This window comes from Hylaeus volcanicus, chromosome 7 (assembly GCF_026283585.1).
Source record: "Hylaeus volcanicus isolate JK05 chromosome 7, UHH_iyHylVolc1.0_haploid, whole genome shotgun sequence".
Classification (NCBI taxonomy): Eukaryota; Metazoa; Arthropoda; class Insecta; order Hymenoptera; family Colletidae; genus Hylaeus; species Hylaeus volcanicus.
The window spans coordinates 12,373,393-12,386,256 of record NC_071982.1 but is presented as its reverse complement, the minus strand read 5'-3'; the positions used below and the strand labels follow the sequence as shown (position 1 = coordinate 12,386,256).

Genomic DNA, 12,864 nt, shown 5'->3' with positions numbered 1-12,864 from the left:
TTTTAAAATATTTTGATAATTCTAAAAAGACACGAGACGACCTTATACGAATTTTTCTATTCCTCCCTCAAACATCCCTCTAGACGCATGCCAAATTTCAGACTTCCAGATGCCATGCTTTTCTCCGAAATAAATCCTAAATATCACTCGAATAATAACAGTTCTAACCGTGTATATTCCACAAACGGCACGATAAATTCTGTTTTCTCTCCCAAAACTCTCCCTACGAATTTTACTGGCCATCCCAATAAACCACTCTCCCATCCCCCGAGGCGTAAAATTAATTTTCTCGATTTCGAGGGTCTTCGCCGAGCTCAAAATGGAGGCGTTCGAAAAAGAACCGCGAGGATTGCTTCGCAGATACTGTTCGTTGAGCCTTGCGTCTTAATTGGGGAAAGTTCGTCGAGCTTTCGTCTTCTTCGATGGGCTTTATTATCTGGGTGGCAATAAAAACGCGCATATATCGTGCGGTCCGCGATACATGCGCGTGGGGATCCATTGCGCATATAGAAGCGCCGACTAACGATTTATTCTGAGCGTTGATCGCCTCGCCGCATCGCATACTTTATGCCTCGACGATTTTTTTCAACCCACCTCCGCGTCTCTCTCGCGCTTATTTTCCATCCCTTTCTCTCGATAATTCGAAATGTAAACCAGTTTTCTTGGGCACACGCGTTCGTCGATGGACGATGAACAAGAAGAGAAAGAAATTGTGGTGGGCGGAACGTGGATGGTCCAATTGTCGACCCATTTTTTTCGTAATCGCCATTTTGTCTGTTACGTTAACAAGGCGAAAATTTTACTCATAGTCTGTGAGATAGTTTGATTCTATTGTTTTGTAGGTGAAGTGATGCACGAAATTTACAATTACTCATAGAATATTATTAGACTCTCGAGGGATATTGACACATACGTGCACGTTTCCTTTTATATATTAATATCGTCATTACCTACTATAACAATACTTTCTCGAATTAAAAAATACACCAAATTTTCCATCGTCATTCAAAGAATATTATTAACCTCTTGAAGGATATTGACATATATGTGTATGCTTTTATATTAAAATGATCATTACTTGTTATTACAATACTTTTTAGAATTAGAAAATATGCTATATTAAAGCGAGACAGCATATTTGTATGTTACAATTGTTTTACAGATACAAATTCTTTTGATTTGTGCGTATTCCATTAATGCAAAAGAAAGAAATCCATAAAAAATTCGTCTCCCAAGAAATTGATATTTTTCGCCTACATTATAATATAAGAAAAATTATAGAGCATTTTGTAAACATTCAAGGAATATTAATGTACCTGGATAGAAGATTTTATATGTTACTTTCGCCTACATTATGGTACGAGGAAAATAATGTAGCCTTTTATAAAGTACGAATAGTATTTCTTATGTCGCTATAAAATTCTGAACGTCTATATTACACTATTCCTAATATACGTACGATTTCAAAAGACCTGTCGATGCTTCCTGAAAAAGATCTAATTTTCTCCCTCGAAAATAAAAGGAGAATCGTGCAAATGCGACGATCATCTGCGCCATCAACTGCAATGCTATTCGAAACGTGTCGTGTAATTCCAAATGTCACGACTCCGTGTCTAATGCTCGAAATTACACGTCAGGCACATACACGATAACGATTTCTTGGGTAACGATGGATATTGTTTCTTTGCAGATAGTTAAAGCCCTGCTGCAAACGGAATGCAAATGCCATGGCGTGTCCGGCTCCTGCACCGTGAGAACCTGCTGGCGAACCTTGCCTAGTTTTCGTCAGATCGGCGATGCTCTGATGAAAAAATACTACAGAGCCAGGCCGGTCGTGGCGATCACGCCACCACCACCTCCCACGATGCAGGTAATACACGTGAAATTAGGTCGACGATTCAATTTTCATTAAAAAAGAATTATTTGAGTGTTGTATAGTTTGAATAATTGCTGCATATTCAAGGGCTTTAAGTACCAAGCATGGTATTTTTAGGAGCTAAACAATTTCTAGGCATATTAATTTTATAATCACACTCTATAATGTGTTACAGTTGCAAGTTAAATTTGGAACAATTGCATTAAATTTCTCAAATAGTTATAAATTCAATATCGTCGTCTGTACGTTACAATAACAGGCTGTTATAGACTACTCAATTTACATTCATTTTGCAATGACACCCTCTATCATATGCTACAATCAGATTTTCATTTAGAAGTTAAATATAGAATAACTATATTCAATTTCTTAAATGATTATGTATTAAATATTGTATTCCATACGTTACAATAATAGACCCTACTCAAAGTATTAAATATTGAAATTCTAAATGTGATATTAACTTTAAAAAACCTTTGCACCATTCTGTTAAACATACTTTTCTCGATCATACTTCTTTCATCGAGCTTTCTTTAACGATAATTTATTTTGTTTTTTTTTCTACGCAGAGTTTAGACACGTTGCACTCGACGTCCGCGGAAATGATCCCCATTTTGGGGAACGATGCGAAGACCCAGGGGAAACCCAACGACGTTGGCAAGTCTCGATACGACCGACAACCCCCGAAGAAGGTCATTAAACCAAGACGACCGCACTTGGTGCTGAAGAGAACGAAATCCAGCGGCGGATTAGCCATAGGTCAGAAAAGAATTCCAAAGAGAAGCGAGCTGGTCTTTTTGCAACCTTCCCCTAATTACTGCGAGCCTGACTTAGCCCAAGGCAGCCTGGGCACGCAAGGCAGATATTGTAATCGTACTAGTAAAGGTAAAACGAAATTTAAAAATATAAAGTCAAAACATTTGCCGAAATAATTTTAATATCATGTAAGAGGCACCCTTGTCGTGTAATATTTCCAGTATCGCTATTTTATTAAAAGAAAATTGAAATAAAAATTATTTTGTTATTACTCAATGTCTGTATAATAAATCACAGGAAACGTATCTTGTATTATGGTAATGATTTTGAAATAAAAAAAAAAAATTGTTGAATATAGCTACGATTTTCACCCTTCTAAGGTGGCATCCCCCATTAAATTAACTCGCAATTAATAATGTGATTGATATCGTACTTGAAAAGCTCTAATATGTAATAATTATTTTACAGGATGAATAATTACACGCAAGCAAAATATAATTTTACTAATCGAAGGAGAAATGCTGACTCTTACATACCTGAAATATATTTTGCAGAGAGTCTTAATTCAATAAAGTCTTTCAATTTTATTTCGTAGAATTCCAAGCAAGAAAAATAATTCTATTCGCGACATCGACGCGTAATCTTCTTAATGAATCAAAATTTCACTGACTCGTCCATACCTTAAACACATTTTTTCAGAAAGTATTAATTTGATTAAGTCTTTCGATTTCGTTTCGTAGAATCTGTTCCACATATGTTTGTTAATTTTCAGGAACCGACGGATGCGACTTGATGTGCTGCGGTCGTGGCTACAACACGCATCAATTCACGAGAACGTGGCAGTGCAGATGCAAGTTTCATTGGTGCTGCCGTGTGCATTGTGAAACCTGCACCGAGCGGACGGAAGAATACACGTGCAAATAAACGTTCGAACATTTTTCCAATTTCGGCACACAAGTGATGTAAATATTTGCTAGACTTAACTGGCCACAAAGTGTTTGCACGCCATCGACGGACTCGCTACTATCGGTGTATTCGACTAAATCGGCGCGAATATCGTTAAAAATAGCGAACATTTCAGCCACGTGGCTAAAATTAATTTAACGTTGGCCACGAGTCGAACTTTCCGTAGTTTGCATAAAGATAACGCGCGTAGTTGATAGAGAGTTCGTTTTGTGCTTGGATTGAATCAATGGCAACATAAACCCACGATAAGGTACTCGAGCTTTGTAAAGTTTTTGTTCTTTAAGGTAAAGAACGATGCTCCTAGCAAGTAAGTTTCTTTACGATATTTAACCACGGTATTCGCGATATTGAACGAGACGCGACCGTGAAACAATTAGGGACATTTGGCAGTGGGAGTTTAGAATTTCTTTCAAGTTTCTACATAGTTGCCAAACTCTCCTTCTAAACTGAATGTTTTAAACAGGGGTAGCTGCGAGGGCGCAAGAGTAAGAACCTGAGATTCTTGTATCGAATCAATTTTATTCTGGGTCTAAAATTCTTAAAGCTTAAAGAAAATTTCATTCTTATTTTTATCCAAGATTCGAAACGTTAAAATGAATCGATTTATTAACACTGACTAAATTCTTGTGATAGTTGCACCTACCACTTTTTAGTTATTCTATATTCGATATTTAAAAGCGCGTCATGTAAAGATTGGACATCCATTATGAATGTACTTTTTATATCTGTTTCATGTTTATTATCACAACGGTTCTAATAATAATAAGATGAAGCACAAACCGCACCCTTTGTTTGGGACTTCAGAGGAGCCATCGATGTATTATCGTCGCCCATTCCTCAAATCCCAACCCTTCTAAGCCACCTTTGTGCGAGAAAATACTCAAAACGTTGTTTGCGACATAATGTCTAGAATAGCTAAAGCAACAATCGTATCGATTACTATACTCGTCGATTGTGCACGAAACAAAACAACTGATAATTCGTCGAAATATAAAGAGTTCTTCAAAAGGGGCCCAAGATTTTCCTTTTAACTAAAAACACATATGATTATAATTATAATAAAACATATGATTATAATAAAACACATATGATAATTAAACCTGAAATTAATTACGTTCACAGACATATTTTATTATCAAAGAAACAAAATTCTAAAGCCCCCTTTGGAAAATCCTTCACGATAATACGTAGCAAACAATCGACGTATCGTTTCACGAAATTCTGTATAAATTCCTTATTTGTTGGACTATATTTAGGAAAAATCCTTCTAGTAGCTTATAAAATACCTCTAACGTTAATGAACATTATATCAAGACACGCGTATAATTAGCAGTTCTGAACGATCACTGTTTCGCTAGCCCAGTGGTGTATACAGGCTTCTCTATGTTTCGTAGGAATAGCGTGTAAATTATTATTTATTAAAGACGCGACCGTCAATTATAAACATGAGCGATTGTACTTGCTTTCTTCGGCGACTAATAAAATTGCATTTTTCACAGGACAGAGTTATTATTCATCCCACCCTGCCAACTTAACCAAACGTACTTCTTCCAAATTACTAATTTAAAAAATCCAATTTTTACAAAATGATCGCTTGCAATTTTTTAAATTTTGTTCAATGATCCCCAATCCAAAAATATTTACTCCATTCAAATTTTGTACACACTAATGTCACCAATTTCCTTAAAACTCTAAACATCGATCTCTACTTCGTATGTTTATTGGAAAAATAATAAACGATACAAAATCGAGGCTCTAATGACTCGATTAAAATTTGATATTATCAATAAAAATTCCACATCATGAATTTCTTTAATTAAAAGCCTATCCAACTTTCCTTACAGTGGGTGTAAAAAGTATTCGTACACTGATCAATTTCTAAAAAATCTATATAAAATTGTAATTTATTAACTTATTTTTGATAAACAATGACATTCTATATATTCTTGGAAATCTCTAAAATAGATAGAGTACAAAAAAAATAGCTATTTATGTAAGTTGCGAAATTAACAAGGAAAAAACAATTCATCGATAGAAATATTGAAGCAATAAGTATTCGCACAATTATTTAATTTTTAAAACTTGATTAAAAACAAAAGAAAGTATATAATACTTCCTTCGCGGGATTTCCTTTTGATTTCATAATTATTGTAACTTTTCTAAGGATTAAATCAACTAAATTATTAGTTATTTGAAGTGAGATCTTCTTCAATTCCTCTATTAGAGCCATTTTTTAAAGGTACGATACTTTACTGAAAATTTGATGTTTTCTAATTCGTACGGAGCAATAAACTAATGTGTTTTTACAAACTCTACTGTAAATGGTTCGTCATAAGAATCGTACAAATACTTATTACTTCTATACTTTCACCTACTTTTCGCATCTTTTTGTTAATTTCACAAATTATATTAACTAGTAAATGTTGTTTGGACTATATCTATCTTAGAGACTTCCGAGAATATGTGAAATATCATTGATTATAAAAAAAGAAGTTAAGAAACTACAATTTCATACAAAAGTTTTTTGGGAAATTGATCGGTGTACGAATACATTCTACACCCACTGTATATGAAAAGTGATAGCACCCCTCGACCATCACCTTGTAGAAAATGTCTTCCTCGGTCTATTCCTATAACCCAAGGAACCCTAATCAAACTCCCGTTACAAACTGAAATTGTTACCACGAAACTACGTGACGAGTATCGCGCAAGTAAACTGACCTAATATACCCAGAGACAAACAAATTACTAATTACACTAAGTACTATTGTATTGCTCGTAGAAGGGGGGAGCGTGGGGCTCCAGAAAGGGATTCAGGTATAAGGATTTTACAGGGTGAAGAAAGAATTGTCACGTCGACAATACGATGACCTGGTGACTATATAAGGAAACAATTTATTTGGAAATATCATTTTCGATCTGAACACGGACCAGTGCGCTTCGAGCTTTTGCCTTTGCCACAGACATCGAAATTACGCTTCAATCGGTGAGTATCTTCTCGAACTCTTTTACTGTAATCAAACTTCTGTACTTCGCTTCAGTACCAAGTGTGAATGGATTTATTTTTATGAAATTTTGTCTAAAATCCTATTTCCATTCAATTTTAATTTAGTTTTAGTTTTCACCGAGCGATTTGAAAACATATTATTGTCTTTATATATCTTATATATATATAATAAACTTATAAATATTATAAGTCTTGTAATATTTATTTGAGTATAAATCTCTTTTTGGTTGAAGTGAATTCAAACAGATCACAAAAAGTTTATATCAATTTCAAAGGTCCAAAGACATATAATATGTTTCCAAATCGCTCTGTAAAAAGTAAAACTAAATTAAAATTGAATGAAAATAGGAAATTTATATAAACTTCTTGTGATCTGTTTGAATTTACTTCAACCAAAAAGAGATTTATACTCAAATAAATATTATAAATCTTATATATATATAAATCTCTTTTTGATTTAAGTAAATTCAAACAGATCACAAAAAGTTTATATAAATTTATATAAGTGAGTCACTTATAATATAAGTAACTAAAAATAATTTATTTGTCACCTGTTCTATTTTAGGTCACCCACTCATATGTCAGGGATGCCTCAAAATTGTACTTGTAGACTTGGACACGTATTACGCGTGATGCCAGTGACACTGAATTGTGTTATAATCTATTGCCCATGCCATTGTGGAAGGCACAGAGGTCACTGGGGCCTCCATCGGAATCCTCAACTGTATCAATTGGCGGCACATCCTTCGCGCCACTGCCAATATCTTCCAAACGACCACTTCACTCTTCCACGCCGTGATGCACTCATCCTTGGCCACGGCTATTTTCATAGCCACGACAGAGATATAGATTTAGGACACGAAGAATACATTGACTTCATGGAAAGTGGCTATGGCGAAGAAGAAATTGATCGATAAGTGAAATTGATTCAGTGTAGAAATTATTCTGTGCAAGCAAAACTATTGCAATATTGCTACAAGTAGCTGTTATAATAATCTAGATTATATAAACGACGAGGTACTATGGCTGATAATTTGTTCTGACTACAGTGGATGCGCTAAGTGAAGAACCAGTTATGTTTGATAAGAATTTGTCCCCTACTTCTAGGAATTGTGATATTATTATAAAAATGCGAAGTACAAACATATTGTATATATTTTTCATAGTTTATACGTATATAAAATGTATCGAAAACATTGAAACTACAAAGTGTTCTAAAATACATGGTACAGTCACAGTATTCTTAAAGTTACGAAAGATCGTTGCAGTCATCATAACTCATAAGACCCTCGTACAATTATTGTACGAAATTTTCTTATGAGCAATACATTTTCAAATGTTTACCTTGTAAAATTACATAAAAAATATAAATGTGTGTATAGTTATATAAAAACATCACCATGAATGTATTACATAATAAATGCATTCTGTTCTTAATAAATATTCTATATCTAAAATATAATTCTTAGATTTATTGTGTATCCGTCATTGTTGTCCTGATTGCTTGGAAAAGTACTTGACATTGATTATCGATAATAACTTGTGTCATGTATGCAGTAGCACCTGCTATTTTTGTAAACTGTTCAACAATTTTTGTGCCTCTTGTTGAGCATTATGATCATCATCGTTTTTCACGGGATATTCAGCGGTCATTTTTAAATACTTCAATGCTTGTTCTTTCTGATTTAATTTCAAGTAAGTTTTTCCAAGCATCAACAAATTATGGCTATAGAAATAGGGATCGACTTTCTCTGCATTTTCAAAATATGTCAGAGCTTCCTCGAAAGAGGAGTTCGGTGGTTTTTCAAATATTGCAGCTGCAATTTTTCTTTGATACCATGGTAGATCTGAAACTTGATAACACCATGTACCTAACATGTACATTGTTGTTGCATCCTTTGGATTGAGTTCTATTGCTCTCTGCAATATCACATTAATATATATATAAATTTTCAAATCATCTGTTTTCTTGCTTAATTAATACATTATTTAAAAACGTATATATATATATATGTACCATCATATGTTTTTTGATGTTATACAATTCTTTTATTCGTATTTTCATGCCTTCATAATTGGATTTACTGTCAAGGATGATAGCCATCCATTTATGTACAGCCCAATGATCCTCTTTTATTTTTAGAGCATTGGCTATTAAATCATAGGCTTCGTAAATCATTTTTTTCCCTTCTACTTCGGTGGCTGACTTAGCCATTTTATATAATGCTCTACACAAACGCCATATAATTTCAACATCTCCGCTATCCTACAAAAGTCTATTGTACACTCCTAAAACTTTGCTATATAAATAAACCTAATAAAAGTATATTTACTCTATAATTTGTTAAAATAAGGTACATTTCTTTGTAATGTCCTTGATCAAACAATGCATCAGCCTTTGTTATTAAAACCTCTTTTGTGGTTACACCTTTCTCAGGATCACCTTTTTTTTTTGTAAGACCCCACATACTCATAGCAGTGAGCGAAGATGTTATACATATCTTTGTTGCAAATGTATGATGATTGTTTTTCTAGTAGCAAAAGTTAATTTAAATACTTTTGTATATGCTACATCTAATTTTTGCTGTCAATTACTATTAAGTTTACATTTGAATGCATTTTGTGAAAATCTTATCAATAATAAAATTAAAAAGTAACTTTTGGTCATTATAAATTTTAATAACATTATACTATGCTAAAAACTTAGAAAAAATTAGGTAAATGCGTTTATTTATAACTGCAAACCTTTTGTGAAAACTGAAAACCTCTATGGGCAAATGACCTTTGCAATATTTTGGTATTTCTTGTAAATCGCAACACTTTCTGTACAAACATGTTGAGTTAAATTATTACAAAAAAAAAATACAAAAAACAAACTAACATAACCTATGATATATTTTAATTTGATTAATAAAACACTCTTAAATTATTGCAATTTATTTTGACAAATAAACGCATAAACTTTACGTCACATAAGAAACACTACGTATTTACAAAGTCATCCATTTCACTTATTGACATGTATCGATATAAATGAATCGATATCATATTTGGTACATATCGATACTAAAAATACTTCAATTTTTTCGATTTGATATATCGATATGAATTCAATTATATTTTATTCCTTTATATTATATTATCCCTGATAGAAATATTAAATGTATATTGAAATTTTGTCAGTTGTATTTGATAATGTAATATTGAAGTTATATTAAGTTTAATAAACTTGATTGTAAACTGATCATTATTCATTGAGGAATCTTTTAATTTATATTTAGAGTTAGTTTAAATACGAGAATCATATGACTAATTTAATGTTAATGAATTATAATGTCAACTTATATCTTTCTGATTAATTTTCTTATAATTTTCTAAATATATACAGTTATAACGATTCGTGAGGTACATTCTCACGATTAAATAAACATACATATTCTTTATCTCTAAATTTGCAAAGCATTTTTATTATAAATCCCTTGAATAAAAGATAAGATGATTTATAATAAATGCACTCGTGCATAATCTATAATGCCCATATTCCATGCCAGAATTCATGTAAATAAGACTTTAATATATACGAAACACACATGTGCAATGTGTTAGGTTATGTGTTATGTGTTATGTATTAAATGATGGGAGATAGAATAAGTTTTACGCTAATTTGCTAACGTTATTTATAAGATACCGCAAAAATGCGTTGGAATATTCCTAAACCGTTTTATTACTTTTCAGCTGGCGTAACTGTTGTTGGTGGGGCCTATTTATTAAAGTAATTATATTTTTTTATTTAATATGGTGTTTCCAAAAAATTGTATTTTTGTAATATAATTCAATGATTATGGTTCTTTCTAAGTCGTAAAAGTAACGAACTGTGTATTGTAATTAGCTCATAAATTAATGGTTCCTACTTCATGTAAACATTTAATATTATGTGTGACAATTTGTCTACCTAATACTAAGTCTAATTATTATAAAGTAGAATGTATAACGTTTCAAATAGAACTAGCTATTAACTCACTATGCTAATGGAAACATTAAGTTATTTGATTTCTATGTATTTTTATATATATATTATGTGTAGGGATTATATTACTGGGCCATTATACACAAGTAATGAAGACCTAACTGGCAAAGTAGTTATTGTAACAGGATCCAATACTGGCATTGGTAAAGAAATAGCATCTGAATTAGCTAATCTTAAAGCCAAAGTCATTATGGCATGCAGGGACATGGAAAAATGTGAAATGGTATTTACATTATTGTTTGTATTGTATAAAGTATAGAATTTATGAGAACATTGTTAATGGTAATTATTTTCTGCATTTACTTCGAAATTTATATTATAAAGTACTTATTTTATTTAAATTATTTTTCTTTATTTCAGGCACGCCAACAAATAGTAATAGCTACTAAGAACAAATATGTGTATTGTAGAGAATGTGACTTAGCATCTCAAGAAAGCATCAAAAAATTTGTAGATCAATTCAAAAAAGGTATAGTAATTAATGCACAATTATGTATTTTTATTATGTGCATGGAATTAGTTATGAATTCTTCCTATTCTAATGTACTATTTCAAATGGAATAATAATATAATGCAAATGTTTCTTTTTAAATTGTAGAGCATTCAAAGTTGCATATCCTTATAAATAATGCGGGAGTAATGAGGTGTCCTAAAAGTTACACTAAAGAAGGAATTGAAATGCAACTTGGTGTAAATCATATAGGGCACTTTTTACTAACAAACTTGTTATTGGATGTCATAAAAGATTCTGCACCATCAAGAATCATAAACGTTTCAAGTAGATCACATAAACATGGTAAAATTAAACTAAAGGATTTGAACAGTGACGAGCATTATGATCCTGGACAGGCATATGCTCAAAGTAAATTAGCTAATGTTCTGTTCACAAGAGAGTTAGCAAAAAGACTGGAAGGTACACAATGTGTTCAGAGGATTAATAGAATAGTTACTCTCGAATAATGTACCTTAATATTATCGTTAATTTATTATTTTTGTTCTGTTATCTAGGGACTGGTGTTACAGTAAATGCAGTTCATCCTGGTATAGTGCATACAGATATAGTACGACACATGAGTATTTATCATAACTTCATTACTAAGGCATTTACAGCAATAGTTATGTGGTTGTTTATGAAACCACCAAAAAAAGGAGCACAAACTGTTATATATGCTGCACTAGAGCCATCTTTGAAAGACGTCACTGGAGCTTATTTCAGGTAACTTTGAGTAGAATTCATTAAAATATAACAGAAACTTATTTCAATTCTTTGTTTGTTACAGTAACTATAAAGTTGCAGACACCTCGGACGAAGCTAAGAACGATGACATTGCAAAATGGCTATGGGCAGTCAGTGAAAAGTGGACTAGATTAAATCATATATAATTCAACGTAAATATAATAAAGACTTTAAAAATGTTATAATTGTTTTGATTATTTATTAAGTAATGTCTTACTCTGAGAAAGCGATCTGTTTGGTTCGAAAATGTCCAACTCGGAACTCCAAAGAAGCGACTCGAATAAACTGAGTAATCCGAAAGAAAGGACTGATATTAAGTTTTTTAAATAAAAATACTGTAGGGTTACACACACATATCGACTCACGCCTGAATCGCACTTCACATTTATACTTATTTGTAATTGGCAATTACGTTTGAACATAGTCGACTTTAATTATGATTTTCATTTTTGCTATGATTCCAATTATTTTAAACAATTCCTTAGCATCCATCGTAGGAATGAAACGTGTTTTCCAACCAGTTAGAATGTAAAATTAAATTTATATGCAAAGAAAAGTAGAGAATTCTTGTTTTAAATATTTTCATGTTGGTAGCGTCATCTAGAGGCGCGAAGTGGATACTAATTCATGACAAACTTGGGTCGTTCACTGAGAGATAGTGCTATATTTTCGGTATTTTTATTTATTTAAATAATTTGATATCAGTCAATTATTAGTGTACAAATCAACAATTAGATGTTGATTACAATAGTTGCGATGTAAAATTATATAAATATGCAGAAAAATGTATAGAATATGAATGCGAAACCATTTTTATGTCCATTAATTGGTGTTCGTGCTTTTATGTATAGCAAAATATGAATGCAATGCATGTTACGAATAATAAACTATAATATTTAACAATTATGGTACTCATTCCTCTGGGGCAATAATGCATCTATTACAAGATTAGAAAAGGTATTGGAGGCGTCATCTTACAGAAATGGCTGGAACTA

At 32.2% G+C, this 12,864-nt stretch overlaps 4 protein-coding genes across 15 annotated transcripts in view; 2 read left to right on the top strand and 2 right to left on the bottom strand.

Annotated features, from left to right (window-relative positions):
* Positions 1-5,079, top strand: part of LOC128880031 (protein Wnt-7b-like) — a 6,424-nt gene extending 1,345 nt beyond the window's left edge. Inside the window, exons 3-6 of the mRNA XM_054129668.1 lie at positions 1,691-1,870; positions 2,446-2,761; positions 3,405-3,848; positions 4,366-5,079. Of these exons, the coding sequence (XP_053985643.1) occupies positions 1,691-1,870; positions 2,446-2,761; positions 3,405-3,556 (648 nt within the window). The 3' untranslated portion in view covers positions 3,557-3,848; positions 4,366-5,079. The remainder of the gene's footprint in view (positions 1-1,690; positions 1,871-2,445; positions 2,762-3,404; positions 3,849-4,365) is intronic.
* LOC128880024 (proteasome subunit alpha type-5-like) overlaps positions 1-12,864 on the bottom strand; it is a 198,024-nt gene that overhangs the window by 153,955 nt on the left and 31,205 nt on the right. The gene's annotated exons all lie outside the window — the stretch shown is intronic.
* LOC128880029 (regulator of microtubule dynamics protein 1-like) lies at positions 7,743-9,632 on the bottom strand. The gene is made up of 4 exons (XM_054129666.1): positions 9,351-9,632; positions 8,939-9,136; positions 8,623-8,871; positions 7,743-8,525 (listed from the first exon to the last, which is right to left on the bottom strand). Exons 1-4 carry the CDS (start codon positions 9,438-9,440, stop codon positions 8,172-8,174), a joined length of 891 nt encoding a protein of 296 aa, XP_053985641.1. The 5' UTR covers positions 9,441-9,632; the 3' UTR covers positions 7,743-8,171.
* On the top strand, positions 10,212-12,054 carry LOC128880028 (retinol dehydrogenase 13-like). The gene is made up of 6 exons (XM_054129664.1): positions 10,212-10,377; positions 10,690-10,855; positions 10,993-11,101; positions 11,231-11,545; positions 11,641-11,848; positions 11,913-12,054. Exons 1-6 carry the CDS (start codon positions 10,301-10,303, stop codon positions 12,013-12,015), a joined length of 978 nt encoding a protein of 325 aa, XP_053985639.1. The 5' UTR covers positions 10,212-10,300; the 3' UTR covers positions 12,016-12,054.

Excerpts from the sequence above, each read along its gene's own strand:
- LOC128880028 (XM_054129664.1), top strand. The coding sequence starts at position 10,301 with ATGCGTTGGAATATTCCTAAACCGTTTTATTACTTTTCAGCTGGCGTA. Across the intron at positions 10,378-10,689 it reads GGTGGGGCCTATTTATTAAA|GGATTATATTACTGGGCCAT; the intron begins GTAATTATATTT and ends TATTATGTGTAG. Across the intron at positions 11,546-11,640 it reads GTTAGCAAAAAGACTGGAAG|GGACTGGTGTTACAGTAAAT; the intron begins GTACACAATGTG and ends TCTGTTATCTAG.
- LOC128880029 (XM_054129666.1), bottom strand. The coding sequence starts at position 9,440 with ATGTTTGTACAGAAAGTGTTGCGATTTACAAGAAATACCAAAATATTG. Across the intron at positions 8,872-8,938 it reads TTATTTTAACAAATTATAGA|GATAGCGGAGATGTTGAAAT; the intron begins GTAAATATACTT and ends AGACTTTTGTAG. Across the intron at positions 8,526-8,622 it reads ACATCAAAAAACATATGATG|AGAGCAATAGAACTCAATCC; the intron begins GTACATATATAT and ends GTGATATTGCAG.